General features: G+C 52.9%; 1 protein-coding gene across 7 annotated transcripts in view; it reads right to left on the reverse strand.

Moving 5' to 3' along the window:
* The window catches only part of Espn (espin), a 33,031-nt gene extending 26,185 nt beyond the window's left edge, over window positions 1-6,846 (reverse strand). For 2 of the 7 annotated variants that reach the window (XM_075946473.1, XM_075946472.1), the window contains exons 1-2: window positions 6,360-6,840; window positions 3,341-3,534 (exon numbers count right to left, since the gene is read on the reverse strand). In XM_075946473.1, coding sequence (XP_075802588.1) covers window positions 3,341-3,534; window positions 6,360-6,653 — 488 coding nt within the window. In that variant the 5' untranslated portion in view covers window positions 6,654-6,840. Of the gene's footprint in view, window positions 1-3,340; window positions 3,535-6,359 lie in introns of all 7 variants that reach the window. The other 5 variants (XM_075946468.1, XM_075946467.1, XM_075946469.1 and 2 more) reach the window with 4 other exon arrangements.
* Between the last annotated feature and the right edge of the window lie 6,365 nt (window positions 6,847-13,211).

The following is a 13,211-nucleotide window of genomic DNA, read 5'->3' on the forward strand; positions in this document are numbered from 1 at the left end:
AAAGGCTATCATTGGTATTTTTGATTTTAGCCATTCTGACAGGTGTAAGATGGTATCTTAAAGTTGTCTTGATTTGCATTTCCCTGATCGCTAAGGAAGTTGAGCATGACCTTAAGTGTCTTTTGGCCATTTGAAGTTCTTCTGTTGAGAATTCTGAAATCTCAAGGTCCAAATCAGGAGCAGAAGGAGAGAGAGCACGAGCATGGAACTCAGGACCGCGAGGGGTGCACCCACACACTGAAACAATGGGGATGTTCTACTGGGAACTCACCAAGGCCAGCTGGCCTGGGTCTGGAAAAGCCTGGGATAAAACCGGACTCTCTGAACATAGCGGACAATGAGGACTACTGAGAACTCAAGAACAATGGCAATGGGTTTCTGATCCTACTGCACGCACTGGCTTTGTGGGAGCCTAGGCAGGTTGGATGCTCAACTTACTAGACCTGGATGGAGGTGGGGGTTCCCTGGACTTCCCACAGGACAGGGAACCCTGATTGCTTTTCGGGCTGGGGGGAAGACTTAATTGGGGGAGGGGGAGGGAAATGGGAGGCGGTGGCGGGGAAGAGACAGAAATCTTTAATAAATAAATAAATTTAAAAAAAAAATAAAATAAAAATAAAAAAAAAAAAAAAGAATGTACTCCGTGTTCCTGTGACCTCAAGCCCGTTGAAATGCCCCGAAGACATAGGCCTGCACTGGTAGGGCCCTTCCCAAAGCTGCCCAGCCCTCCGGCTCCTCTGCAGCTTGTCAGCCCCATGGCCCATGGTTACCCACAGCCTCCCTGGGCAGGATCGAGTTTCCCACGGATGGCACTCTTCCTCCCTCACCAACGCCCCAGAGAGAGCTGAGTCCCTGTGAATAATTCACAAGCTTCGTAGCAGGCCTGGGAGGCTCCAGCGAGCATGGAGCCTCAGCCTCAGGGCTGGGCTGTGGGGGTCCTCCGATTGGACCCTGTGACCCCAGAGAATCCCACTCCCAAGGCCAGACCCCAATTTCTAGTCTCCTCTCTTGCCTGAGCTTAGCCTGGCATGCGTTCAAAGGTAACTTCTTATCAACCTGGTCACAAACCCTGGCAGGGATCGGACCCCAGGCCCTCCATCTAACTCCCTGAGATTCTTGGTGACTCCTGGGTGGTCTAGCAGCCCCTCAATGAGGTCATTTGGCACAGAGTCAGCACCAGGGTCTGATCTTCCTCAGAACCTGGGAGAGTCAGGGGCTCCAGGGGCTCCAAGGGCTGGAGCTCACGAACGTGCTGCACGGCAGAGCTGGAGTCTTCCTCTATAGGAATCTCAGCCCATGGGGGGTCTTTCGCTAAGGCACATAAAGGGCTAGTGATTCTCACTGGAATCCACAGAGCAGGCTCGGAGCCCTGTCTGCTCGTAGCACTCACACTAGCCTGGACCTCTCGGTGTGCTGTGTCTGAAGGAGAGGCTGGTGAGAGCAGGACCATGTCCATAGTCCATAACCTGTCATCTTAGGAACTCGGTGTCCTGTGCTTAGAGGGAGGGCTCCTGAGAGCACACCAGAACCACAGCCTTAGCTGAGGACCTGCCACAGGAATGGCCAGGCCCCAATCTGAAGGGGCTAACAGGAATCTGGGCCAGCGCTCCCTAGGGCTGCTGATGGTGGCAGGTCAGACCCCACACTCAGAAGTCCCTGGGGCCACTGACTTGGATCTGACCTCCAGCTCTGCTTGTCTGAATGCGAAGCCTTCACACCTCAGTGGCCACCAAATGGCTATGCAGAGAAGCCACCCCAGCAAAGTTCCTTCCTGCTGGCTCACCCACCCACCCAATGCCAGACAGGGAAACCCTTGCCAGATGCCAAACAGGCCCAGCCTGCCTACCCAGAGCTGAGGAGACAACTGGTGCCTGGCCTTCTTGGTCTGAGAGCTGTCCTATGTCCACACCAGTGTCTGTCCTATGCCCTGTAGCCAGTCTGCTCCCTGGTGGGCAGTGGCCATGAGGCAACCTCGGAAATGAATAGGTGTTGTGTCTAACCCTGTCCTCCTGAGGCTGGGCACACATACTTGGACAGAAACTGAGGAGCCCCCTCAGCCTCAGGTCCTGGTGGTGGCTGCTCACATCCTACACCGTTAGGGAGAATCCATGTCTTTTCCCTGAGGTCCTTGTCCTCAGCCCAGGACAGGTCAGACCTGACTGTCTTCCTCCCCCAGGCTCTCCTATGCCACTTTGCTCTGCTATGAGTCTCTTTCCCCAACATGTCCCCATCCTGTCCCAGGATCTCCCAGTGACACGGATGGGTTGAGAGGCCGCAGAGCAGGAAGATTCTCTAGAGGAAGCCTGCTCATGGCTCTGGGGCTGGGAGGAATCATGGGACTACAGGATGGCTCTCCTCTTACCTGCTCGATCATTGATCCTTCCTCTCCCGGCCATGCTCAGGCTAGGAGGTGACCCCCTAACTCATCACTCCGAGCACAGACCGAAGACCACCTGCTGCAGCCAGGCAAGCGCCCAGAGGAGGGCGAGTGACCTGGGCTTGCATGCATGCCCAGTGTACCAAATCAACTTTTTTTTTTGGTTTTACATTACAGGGTTTCTCTGTAGCTTTTGGAGCCTGTCCTGGAACTAGCTCTTGTAGACCAGGCTGGCCTTGAACTCACAAAGATTCCGCCTGCCTCTGCCTCCTGAGTGCTGGGATTAAAGGCGTGCGCCATCACCGCCCAGCTTCAACTCCAACTCTAAGCTGCTAGGGGGGCTAAGGTAAGAAGCATTTGCTTGCAGAGCCTGAAACAGAGGCCCCGACGGGCTGTGTAAAAGGCAGAAGTTTCACTTTGTCTGGACCTGTCTTAGGCTTGGGCTTCTGAACCCGGTATTATCACTGATGGCTGCCTCCAGGTATCCCCTAGAGCCTTGCCTCTGAAACCTCCTTAAGAGAAAAGTCCTGAAATCCCGTGTGGTAGGTAGTCAGACCTGTAATCCCAGTCCTTGGGAAGTGGTCAGCAGAACGACTGAGAACCCTTAGGCTGGGCCTGGAAGGAACTCAGGAGGCAGAGGCCCGTAGGCAGATCTCTGTGAGTCTGAGGCCATCCTGATCTACATAGTAAGTTCCAGGCCAACCAAAGACCCATCTCAAGAAATATGGATAAATAAACAAACGAATAAAAGAAAGAAAAAAAGTATAGATCAGGAATCCAAGGCCCAAATCCTTTACTTAGCAAGTTCGAGGCCAGCCTGAGCTATATAAGAGCCCGTTTCAAAACACAAAGAGGGCGACCTGGCCTGGGAGTGCAGCTCCGTAGCAGACTCTGTGCATATGCAAGTCCCAGTTTCAATTCCCAGCACAAAACCAGAACAAGGACACAAAGAGAGGCTCTTACTCAGGGTAATGCTCGACCAGAAGCTTCGTGGAGGGAAGGTCTCCTTTGGCGGCGGCATAGTGGAGAGGCAGGGCACCTGTGTTTGTGGTGATGGCTGAGTTCGCACCGCCGTGATGCAGAAGCCAGTTCACCACGTGTGGGTGGCCAAAGCGGGCAGCCAGATGCAGGACTGTGGCACCAGAATTATCTTTTTCCTGCGGTGAGAGAGCTAGTTAAAACGCTGTTGTCGGAACCTGTTCTTGCCAGGCGCTCAGTCCACGGCCAGCCTCCTCCGGGAGGTGGGGCACATGTCCATGTGCTGACCCTCCCTTGAGGGAACGGCTGTGCCTAGCTGAGCATGCTTTGGAGGGGAAATAGATCTCAGGAATTTGAATCTACTTCTGTCCTTAGGCAACTCCTAGCTGGCTTTGACCCTTGGGCCATAGGTAGAAAGGACTCTTGGAGGCCTTCGGGGCATGATGGAGAACTGCCAGTACACGAGGCTCCCAGGACATGGCACCCTTTGTCACAGCAACAGTTGTGCGCAGCCCTGGCACCTAGGAAACATGTGAACCCATGACTATGTTGCTGGGCTAAGCGAGGCGGGCAGGGAGGGGATAGCTGGGTCTCTACCAGGCTGGCATTAGGATTCCCCTTGCCTCCAGCCCTCATTCCTCCTCTTCCTCATTCCCAGGTGTCCTTTGGGAGGGACAGAGCCTTCCATCGTGGTTTACCTCCAACAACCCAACCCCCATGCAAGAAGCTGCCCTCCTGCACACTCCCCTGCACACAGCTTCAGGAACAAGCTGTGTCCTCACCCTGTGGAGGAGGAGGTTGCTGGGCACTGGTGGGCAGGGCCCGGGGCAGCCAGCCAATGGTGTGGGTGTGTACTAGTGGCAGGCTCTTTGAGAGGCTGGGTAAAACCCTGCAGACACCCTCTGGGTCCAGAACCTCTCTCTCTCTCTCTCTCTCTCTCTCTCTCTCTCTCTCTATCTATCTATCTATATGTGTGTGTGTGTGTGTGTCTGGGGGGAGGGGCTGAGGTCATGGGCAGGGAGAGAACCACTGAGACCCCAGATGTCCCCACTGAGGCTGCTGCATTTGAGAGCTGCTATTGTAGAAGCTGACAATCTGTCAGCATCCAGCACATAGACACCAGAGAAAGTGTGGAGTTGCTGTGAGCGGTGACCGGGAAGTGAGGCCTCTTCTCTCCTGCAGGGAGAGGGTAGGTACCTCAGCAACACCTCTGCTCAAGGCACAGAGACCCTGAGGCAGGTGAATCTCAGGAGGGAGACCTCAGAGCCTCCTGAAAGAAGAAAGGGACACAGGGACTGGGTTGTTATCTGTCAGGCTGTAGAGGCGGGGAGGATCATGGGACAGAAAGTGAATGGCCCATGGCCATAAGAGAGTAAGGAAGATGCCTCAGTTCCCTACTGCACCTTGTAGGCTTGGTTAGTCTGTTCTCCCGAGTTCAGCCATGGGCCGGCCAGAGGTGGCCGAAGGAGGACTACAATGATGGAGGTCTGGTAACTTGGCTCTGGAGAAAGGCCTTCCCTCTCCACTGCTCTTGGGGATATGGGCCCGAGGCTCTAGGGCATCTCCGCAGCTCAGGGTTTCTGGGTAATGATGGCAGTGTGAAGCCAATGGCCTGCATTCAAGGTGCCACCAGCTGGGTAGGCCCTGGGAACCTTGTGTGCTGAGGCCCAAATCCTAAGTTGTTTATCTGTGGGCTGGACAGGACCAGAGATCGAGGTCACCCCTCCACGCTTCTGCCCCCAGCTTTCTGGGTGTACAGGACACGAGACTGATTAGCCGGCCCAAGGCTGCTTGTTCCTTCCACCTCCTCTGTAGCGATAAGAGAGTCTTCTGACCAGTGCTGGATGTGGAATCAGGGAGGCAGGCACCTCCCGAAAGAGGGAGGCTTGGACCACGTGGAAATAACAAGGCCAGGAGATAAGGTAAGGAAAGAATCTCCCAGAAAGATGGGAAGGCGGGGCTTGCCCTTCCACAGGAGGGGGGACCGGAGCTGGGAGCTGTACTGCGTTTTGCTAGGTCCCTGCAGACCAGACTGGTGCTGGCTTGTGCCCCTTTGGTGTGCGGTTAACCCAGTGGTCTGTAGGGGTTTTGTTGTTTGGTTGCTTTTTTGAGACAGGGTCTCAACTCTGAGGCCCAGGGTGACTTCAGACTCACAGCCATCCTCCTGCCTCAGTTTCCCAAGTGCTGTGATTATAGATGTGAACCATCCAGTGGTCTCTGTCAGGCGGAGATCAGATATGCTCTTTCCTCAGCTGGCTGCTCAGGCAACCAGAATATCATACCGATCCCTTCCCTCAGCCTAGGAGAGCCTCTGGGCCAAGCCTGGCAGCCTCCCGGCCCCACCCCTCTCCATCACTCTGGTTTCCTTAGCTTTCCCCCAGGAGTGTGGGCATCTCAGGGCGTTTCTAGTTCTCTGTGATGAGGACTCTCTGTCCACTCTTCAGCCAGATGTCCCCCTGGCAGGTCCTCAGAGGAACCAGGTGGTTATCCCAGGCACAAAGATTCAGGTTGGGCTGGGAAGGACCTTGGAGTTGGAAGGCCCAGTGTTGCTGATGCCTTTGGATCCTCCTATGTCCTAGAACTCCCCCACCTCACGTCCCACTACCTTTGTCCCTGACTTAGTGGTATCTGGATCTTGGCCTACGGTAAGTTATGGGACCTTGTGCACTCTCCCTCCAGACCTGAGCCTGGAGGACACAGGCTTCTAATTTGTCAGCCAAGGCCCATCACGGCCCCCACCTTCCTCCAAGCCTAGGCCATTCCCTCTATGATCTGTGCTTTGCCTGCTCTTGGAGATACCAGCTCTACTGAGTCCGGTCCCCTTTGGGTTTCCCTGATATCAAGCAGCCAGGAATCTACCCATGTCCTCAGTCTCGGGAGCCCACCTTGTCTAAAGCCTTCTGGAAAGAGAAGCCTGCAGGACTCAGCTTAGCCAAGACCACTTATATTCCGCCCCTCCTTGGAGTCCTCTTTGGGCCCAAACCCTCTCTTGCAGTGGACTCACCTGCACTCTGCAGCCACCCTGTGTGAGCAGCCACTGCAGGCAGGAGAGGTAGCCTGTGGCGGCGGCGTCGTGGGCGGGTGTGGCGCCGTTGCGCGCGCGGGCCACGGCCGGGAGGGCAACCTCCTCCACCAGGTAGCGCAGACAGTGAAGTTTGCCAGATCGGGCTGCATGGTGCACTGGCAGAGCATCCAGCCGGTCGCGCAGAGTAGGAACCAGCAGGCCGGAGGCGTGCAAGGACTTCAGCACGTCCAGGTCGCCCCGGCGTGCCGCCTGCAGCGCCTGCTCCAAGGCCATGGTGTCGCCGTCGGCGCCGTGACCCGCGCTCAGTGGGTTCCCCCGGGCGTCATGCGGGTGGCCTTAGGCTCCCCGCGGCGCAGGAGTGTGAATCCCAGAGGCCGAGCGGCTGTCCGTCGGCTCCGGCTCTGCTATCCCTGGGACTCAACTCCGTCTCTGCAGCGCTCTGGGGCGGGGACCCCGAGAGTGCCCCGCTTAAGCCTTGGATCCGCCCCCGCCACGCCTCCTCTCTGCCCCGCCTCCCGGGCTCTGAGCCGTCCCCCATCCCTGGCGGGTGACAAGGGTTGGTGCGCAGCAGGTTCCTCTTCTGATTTACTGCACGTAAAAAATTGAGTAGGGTTCTACTGCCACCCAGACACAGACCCGTTCATTCAGCGGCCCAGTGGCCACTGCGTGTTGTTTCGGGTGCTGGGAACATAAGCCAGCAGCTGATGGCAGTTACAAGGAGCTACAAGTGTCACTAGAACCTGGCAAGTTGGAGATAGGAAATGGTTTGTCATGGGCATCAAGAAGGTGCCTGGTTCTGGATCTGGCTGGTAAGAAGGGACGTTCAAAGCCAGGGAACTGGACGCCACTGTCGATAAACTTAAAAATGTCTCATCACGTGCAGAATGCCGAGTGCCCAGTGCTCTCTGCGTGCCAACGTGTCTCTAGAGTCTAGATCCAAGAAAAGGAGGAGAGACAGAAGAAGGCAGAAAGAGAAAGAAAGGAGGGAGCCAGCAAAAATGAGTAGGTAAAGTTTGGCTTTCTGCCAAACCTGACAACCTAAGTTCGGTCCCAGGGACTTAGAGGGTTGAGGACAGAACCAACCCCCATGAGCTGTCTTCTGACCCCCACATGCACACGCACATGGACCCCCCAAATAAATAAATACAATGATTGAAAAACCAAGCCAAACCAAAGCACCACCAGCACCAAAACCAACCCCAAACCCATAGGATATATATATTTGGTTTTTCAAGACAGGGCTTCTCTGTAGTTTTTTTAATTTTTTATTTTATTATTATTATTATTATTATTATTGGTTTTTAGAGACAGGGTTTCTCTGTGGCTTTGGAGCCTGTCCTGGAGCTAGCTCGGTAGACCAGGCTGGTCTCGAACTCACAGAGATCCGCCTGCCTCTGCCTCCCAAAGGATCTGTTTCTTAACGAAAGGAAGGAAGGACAAGCGTGTCGAGGTGTTTTAGAGCTGTTTGGAACAGGATGCTGGAGATTCTGATTAACCCAGGCTGCAGTGGGGGATGAGAGAGTGGATCATGAACTTGAAGGTGCAGGGCTGTCAAACCAAGAGATCAGAAATGAAGAATGTGAGGTCTGGGGGGCTGGTAGGCAGATGCTCCAGTGCCTTCGTCCAAAGAGTCGGTATCACCACGTGATCAAGAACACTGGGGCCTGCCGGGCGGTGGTGGCGCATGCCTTTAATCCCAGCACTCGGGAGGCAGAGGCAGGCGGATCTCTGTGAGTTCGAGACCAGCCTGGTCTACCGAGCTAGCTCCAGGACAGGCTCCAAAACCACAGAGAAACCCTGTCTCAAAAAACCAAAAAAAAAAAAAAAAAAAAAAAAAAAAAACCAAAAAAAAAAAAAAAAAAAAAGAACACTGGGGCCTGTTTGAGGGTCCAGGCAGGTAAGTACAAACCACTCTATGGGCCATGGCTGGACACAGATCATGGGAACTGGAGGAGGCAAGGTCTGCTGGACTGGAGCAAAGGCTCCCAGGAAGGAGCGCGTGAGCCGTGGGAGCGCAGCAAGCATATCGCACAACCTTGAAACAGCTTGTGCTCTCCCTCTTCTTCCCCTACGCACAGCGGAGGTCTGTCAGAACCCAGGCGCATTCCTGGCCGATGTTTTCCAATCGAGTGCCTAACTCCCATCAGCCAGGGAGGTGCTGGAAACGGAGACGGAAGCTGTTTGCAGAACACCGAACCGTTGATCTCCTGGTCCTGAGCAGTCTCTACTACCATTTCTGTTTTCACCACATGGTGGCGCCATTCATGGTGGCTGGAGCTCCCAGGTGAACTCAAACTTCGCTGTGTGCTCAAGGGCGTCCAAGCACTTCTGCCTAGCTGGTGAGGCCTCATTCCTGCTGTTACTGGGATCTGTGACCTTTCCCCAGAGATTTCTGGATTCCTTACTGTGTCATAACTATGCCTGCTTGGTAGACAGGCAGGAGTCTCTAAACTATGATGACTGGACTTGGGCTCCACTCCCCTGTGCTTCCTTCACGACAGAACTCCTGCAGACCTTCCACCCTTTGAGGTTGCTGCCTTGACCCTGGACACCTCACATGGCTTTTTCATGCATTGCTCCTGCACTCAAAAGCCTCCGAGTCATTCCCAACTCAGCCAGTGACTCCGACATAAAGCCAGGTATTACCACACGTCCTTGTGGTGCGGGAGAATTGTCTGTATTCAGTACCAAGTAAGTCCTCAGATTCCTTGAGGACACAGCTGACCCTCAGCCTGAGAGCCAGGCCTTTCATCTGTGTGTCTGTCTGTCCTATCAGGACTTTCCACTCCACTAAATTCTCCCCAGCAGTTTTAAAGAGGCCATCAGTGGTGATACAAATACAGAAACCCTTGCCACTAGCCAGGCATGGTGCAAGCTCTTCATTCAAATGGTTAATCCTTATAGGAGGGCTTTTTTTTAAAAAAAAAAATGTATGCAATATTCTGTCTGTGTGTATGTATGCCTGCAGGCCAGAAGAGGGCACCAGACCTCATTACAGATGGTTGTGAGCCACCATGTGGTTGCCTGGAATTGAACTCAGGGCCTTTGGAAGAGCAGGCAATGCTCTTAACCTCTGAGCCATTTCTCCAGCCCCCATGGGGGAGCTTTTATTTTATTTTGTTTCGGAGACTGGCTTTGAACTTGTTATTCATCCCAGGCTGGTCTTGAATGTCTGAATCTCATTTCCTCTTTATGATGCTAGGATTACAGGCATGAGATACCACAAGTGGCTCAGAGAGGGATTCAACTCTCATTTTATAGCTGTGGAGACAAAGGCATGAGAAGTTTGTATTCATTTGTGTGCGTGTGCACGTGCTTGTGTGTGTGCATGTGTGTGTGTGTGTGTGTGTGGTTGGGTGTTCTCAGTACATGTGAAAGGTATGTGGAGGTTAAAGAACAACTTGCAGGAATTGGTTCTCTCCTCTCACCTTGTGCGTCCTGGGGATCAAACCTGGGTCATCAGGTTAGTGGCTGGTGCCCTTTCCCACTGAGGCATTTCACAGTTTTTGTTTTGTTTTTTTAAGACTTATCTATTTATTACATATACAGTGTTCTGCCTATGGGCCAGAAGAGGGTACTAGACTTCATTACAAATGAGCCACCATGTGGTTGCTGGGAATTGAACTCAGGACCTCTGGAAGAGCAGACAGTGCTCTTTTTTTAAAAAAAATTTATTTATTCATTTATTATGTATACGGTGTCCTGCCTGCATGTACATCTGCAGGCCAGAAGAGGGCACAAGATCTCATTACAGGTGGTTGTGAGCCACCATGTGGTTGCTGGGAATTGAACTCAAGAGGACCTCTGGAAGAACAGCCAGTGCTCTTAATGGCTGAGCCATCTCTTCAGCCTCCAGACAGTGCTCTTAACCACTGAGACATCTCTCCAGCCCCTAGACAGTGCTCTTAACCACTGAGCTGTCTCCCCATCCTTTGCTTTTTAAAGCCTGAGATGGCACAGATGGGACGTGGCAAATCTGACTGTACAGTTGTGCTTTCTCTCTCTGCCTCTCAGGCTGATCCCCTCTCCCCGCAGCTCCCCTCTGGCTCCCTCCCCCCTCTTCCTATCCCTCTGTTGGGCCCACCCTAGCTCTCACTCCTGAATTGGGTGCAAACCAATCCTCAGGCTTCTCTTCCAGCCAAGGGCCAGCACATTTCTTGATATCCCAGGTAGCATCAGGGGTAGAGTGTGTCCCCATAGTGCTATAGTGAGCTTGAGACTCATTCTCTGATCACCCAAGTTCTGCTTCTAAGAGACCCCATCTTCCAAATTGCTAGCAAACCCCCAAAGTCTTTTGGTTGAAGGGAGAGGTGCAGCACCTGGTTAAACTCCTTTACAGTGGGGATGGGAGTGGTAGGGAGAGACACTTAATGTTGAGGTAACTGGTATAGCAAAGGTAATTTGCTTCCATGTTCTCAGGTCTTCAAATAGCAATCTTCATCTCTGGAAAGGGATGTTCCCACACTTCACCCTAGGGCCTCATATCGGTCTCCAGGGATTTGGTCAGTGTAGGGTGGGCTTGGGGATGATGAGTTGAATGAACTGGCAGGAGAAGGGACTCCACACTGTCCTTCCTATCTATCTATCTATCTATCTATCTATCTATCTATCTATCCATCTATCTATCAATCAATAAAGCTATCTATCAATCATCTATTTATCTATCTATGTATCTATCTATCTATCTCTCTACCATCTGCCAATCAGTCAATCAATCTATCTATCAATCTATCAATTAATCTATCTATCATCTATCTATCAATCAATCTATCATCTATCTATTTTTGAGACAGGGTTTCTCTGTAGCTTTAGGGCCCTTAGGCTGTCCTTTTTATTTTTATTTATTTTTACTTTTTAAAAATATTTATTTATTATGCCTACAATATTCTGTTTGTGTGTATGCCTGCAGGCCAGAAGAGGGCACCAGACCCCATTACAGATGGTTATAAGCCACCATGTGGTTGCTGGGAATCGAACTCAGGACCTTTGGAGGAGCAGACAATGCTCTTAACCACTGAGCCATCTCTCCAGGCCCCCTTATTTTTATTTTTTTGTACTTTTTAAAACATTTGATATTTTGAGACAGGATTTCTATATGTAACCCTGGCTGTGGCTGTCCAGGAACTTACTCTGTAGACCAGACTGGCCTCAGACTCAGAGATCTGCCTGCCTCGGCCTTCAAGTGCTGTGATTAAAGGTGCATGCCATCATTGCCCTGCCACACAGTCATTTTGTTTTTGTTTTTTGTTTTTCAAGACAGAGCTTCTCTGTGTAGCCCTGACTGTCCTGGAACTCACTCTGTAGACCAGGCTGGTCTGGATCACAAAGATCCGCCTGCTTCTGCCACCCAAGTGCTGGGATTAAAGGCGTGTGCCACCACCGCCTGACCCACAAATCCTTTTATTATTATTATTATTTAAAATTTATTTATTTATTATGTATACAATGTTCTGTCTGCATGTATACCTGCCCGCCAGAAGAGGGCACCAGATCTCATAGATGGTTGTGAGCCACCATGTCTTTGCTGGGAATTGAACTCAGGACCTCTGCTCTCCAGCCCCCCCCCCTTTTTATTTTCAACTGTGTATATGTGTCTACGTGTAGACTTGTGCATATGACCCCTATGTCTGAGCAGTCCAGAAGAGGGCGCCAGATCCCCCAGAACTGGAGTCACAGGTAGTTAACTGTGAGCCACCTGTCATGGGTGCTGGGAATCAAGCTTGGGGCCTAGACAAGTCCAGTGCTTGCTCTTAACCACGGAGCCCTGTAAAATTCTAAAGTCCTTTTTTGAGCTTTCTTTCTCTCTTTTTTGTGTTTGGGAGCGGGTTTTTCTGTGTAGCCTTGGCTGTCCTGGAACTTGCTCTGTATATCAGGCTGGCCTCGAACTCACAGAGATCCGCCTGCCACCACCACCACCGGCCCTTTTTGAGCTCTTAGGGAATAATTAATGGGTGAGGTGGCGCACACCTTTAGTCCCAGCACTCGGGAGGCAGAGGCAGGTTGATCTGTGTGAGTTTGAAGCCAGCCTGGTCTACATGGTGAGGGACTAGCCCATAGGCATGCTAGACCGGGCTGTGAGAGAGAACTAGGGAATCAGGCATCTCAAGGCCTGCTGGGACAAATCCTCATGTTAGGATCATTGGGTTGATGGTCGAAAACGAGCTCTGAGCTTGCACAAAGTAACTCCTTGGTGGTGGTTGTGGGACCTTGTGTGCCATAGATAGAGGAGGGCTGAGCTTTCATGCCCAGGCTGCCTTGCGCCCCCTTCCTGGTGCACTGGCCTCCATCGTTTTCGAAGGCCTGCTGTGGGATTACTTCCAAGGATTTGGGGCTAGCGAAGGGAATGCGGCTCAAAGGCAGGAAGGAGGGGGGTCCTTCCAGTACCCTGGACAGAGCATTCCCCGGCTCCGTCCCACGAGCGCCTCCTACTGGCTCTGGTTGAGCGAGCCTCGCTCTCTGGGCCTGAGATTGCCTCAAAGCTGCAACAGGGTCCGAGAAGGCGGCCGTTGCCCTGCCAGCCGACCCAGGGCGGGGAGCCGGCAGCAGATGGGCGGGGGACGCCTGCCAGTTTGTCGCAGCAACGGCCACGCGTTGTGGAGGCGTGTCTGGGCCCGCTGGGGCCGAGGGGAGCAGCCGGGGCACACACCCAGGACCGCCCCTACTCCCCGGCCTTGTGACCTCCGACTGTCCGACAGCAGGAATCGGGAACCCAGAGCCCATTGAATTGAAAATGAACTCCGAGGATTTTGGGTTGCCTCATCTTGGGGAGTGGGGCTCAGGTTTCCTTTCCACACTCTAGAGCCGGGGAACCAGGTGGGGTGCCCTAAATTC

Source organism: Microtus pennsylvanicus, chromosome 13 (assembly GCF_037038515.1).
Source record: "Microtus pennsylvanicus isolate mMicPen1 chromosome 13, mMicPen1.hap1, whole genome shotgun sequence".
Taxonomy (NCBI): Eukaryota; Metazoa; Chordata; class Mammalia; order Rodentia; family Cricetidae; genus Microtus; species Microtus pennsylvanicus.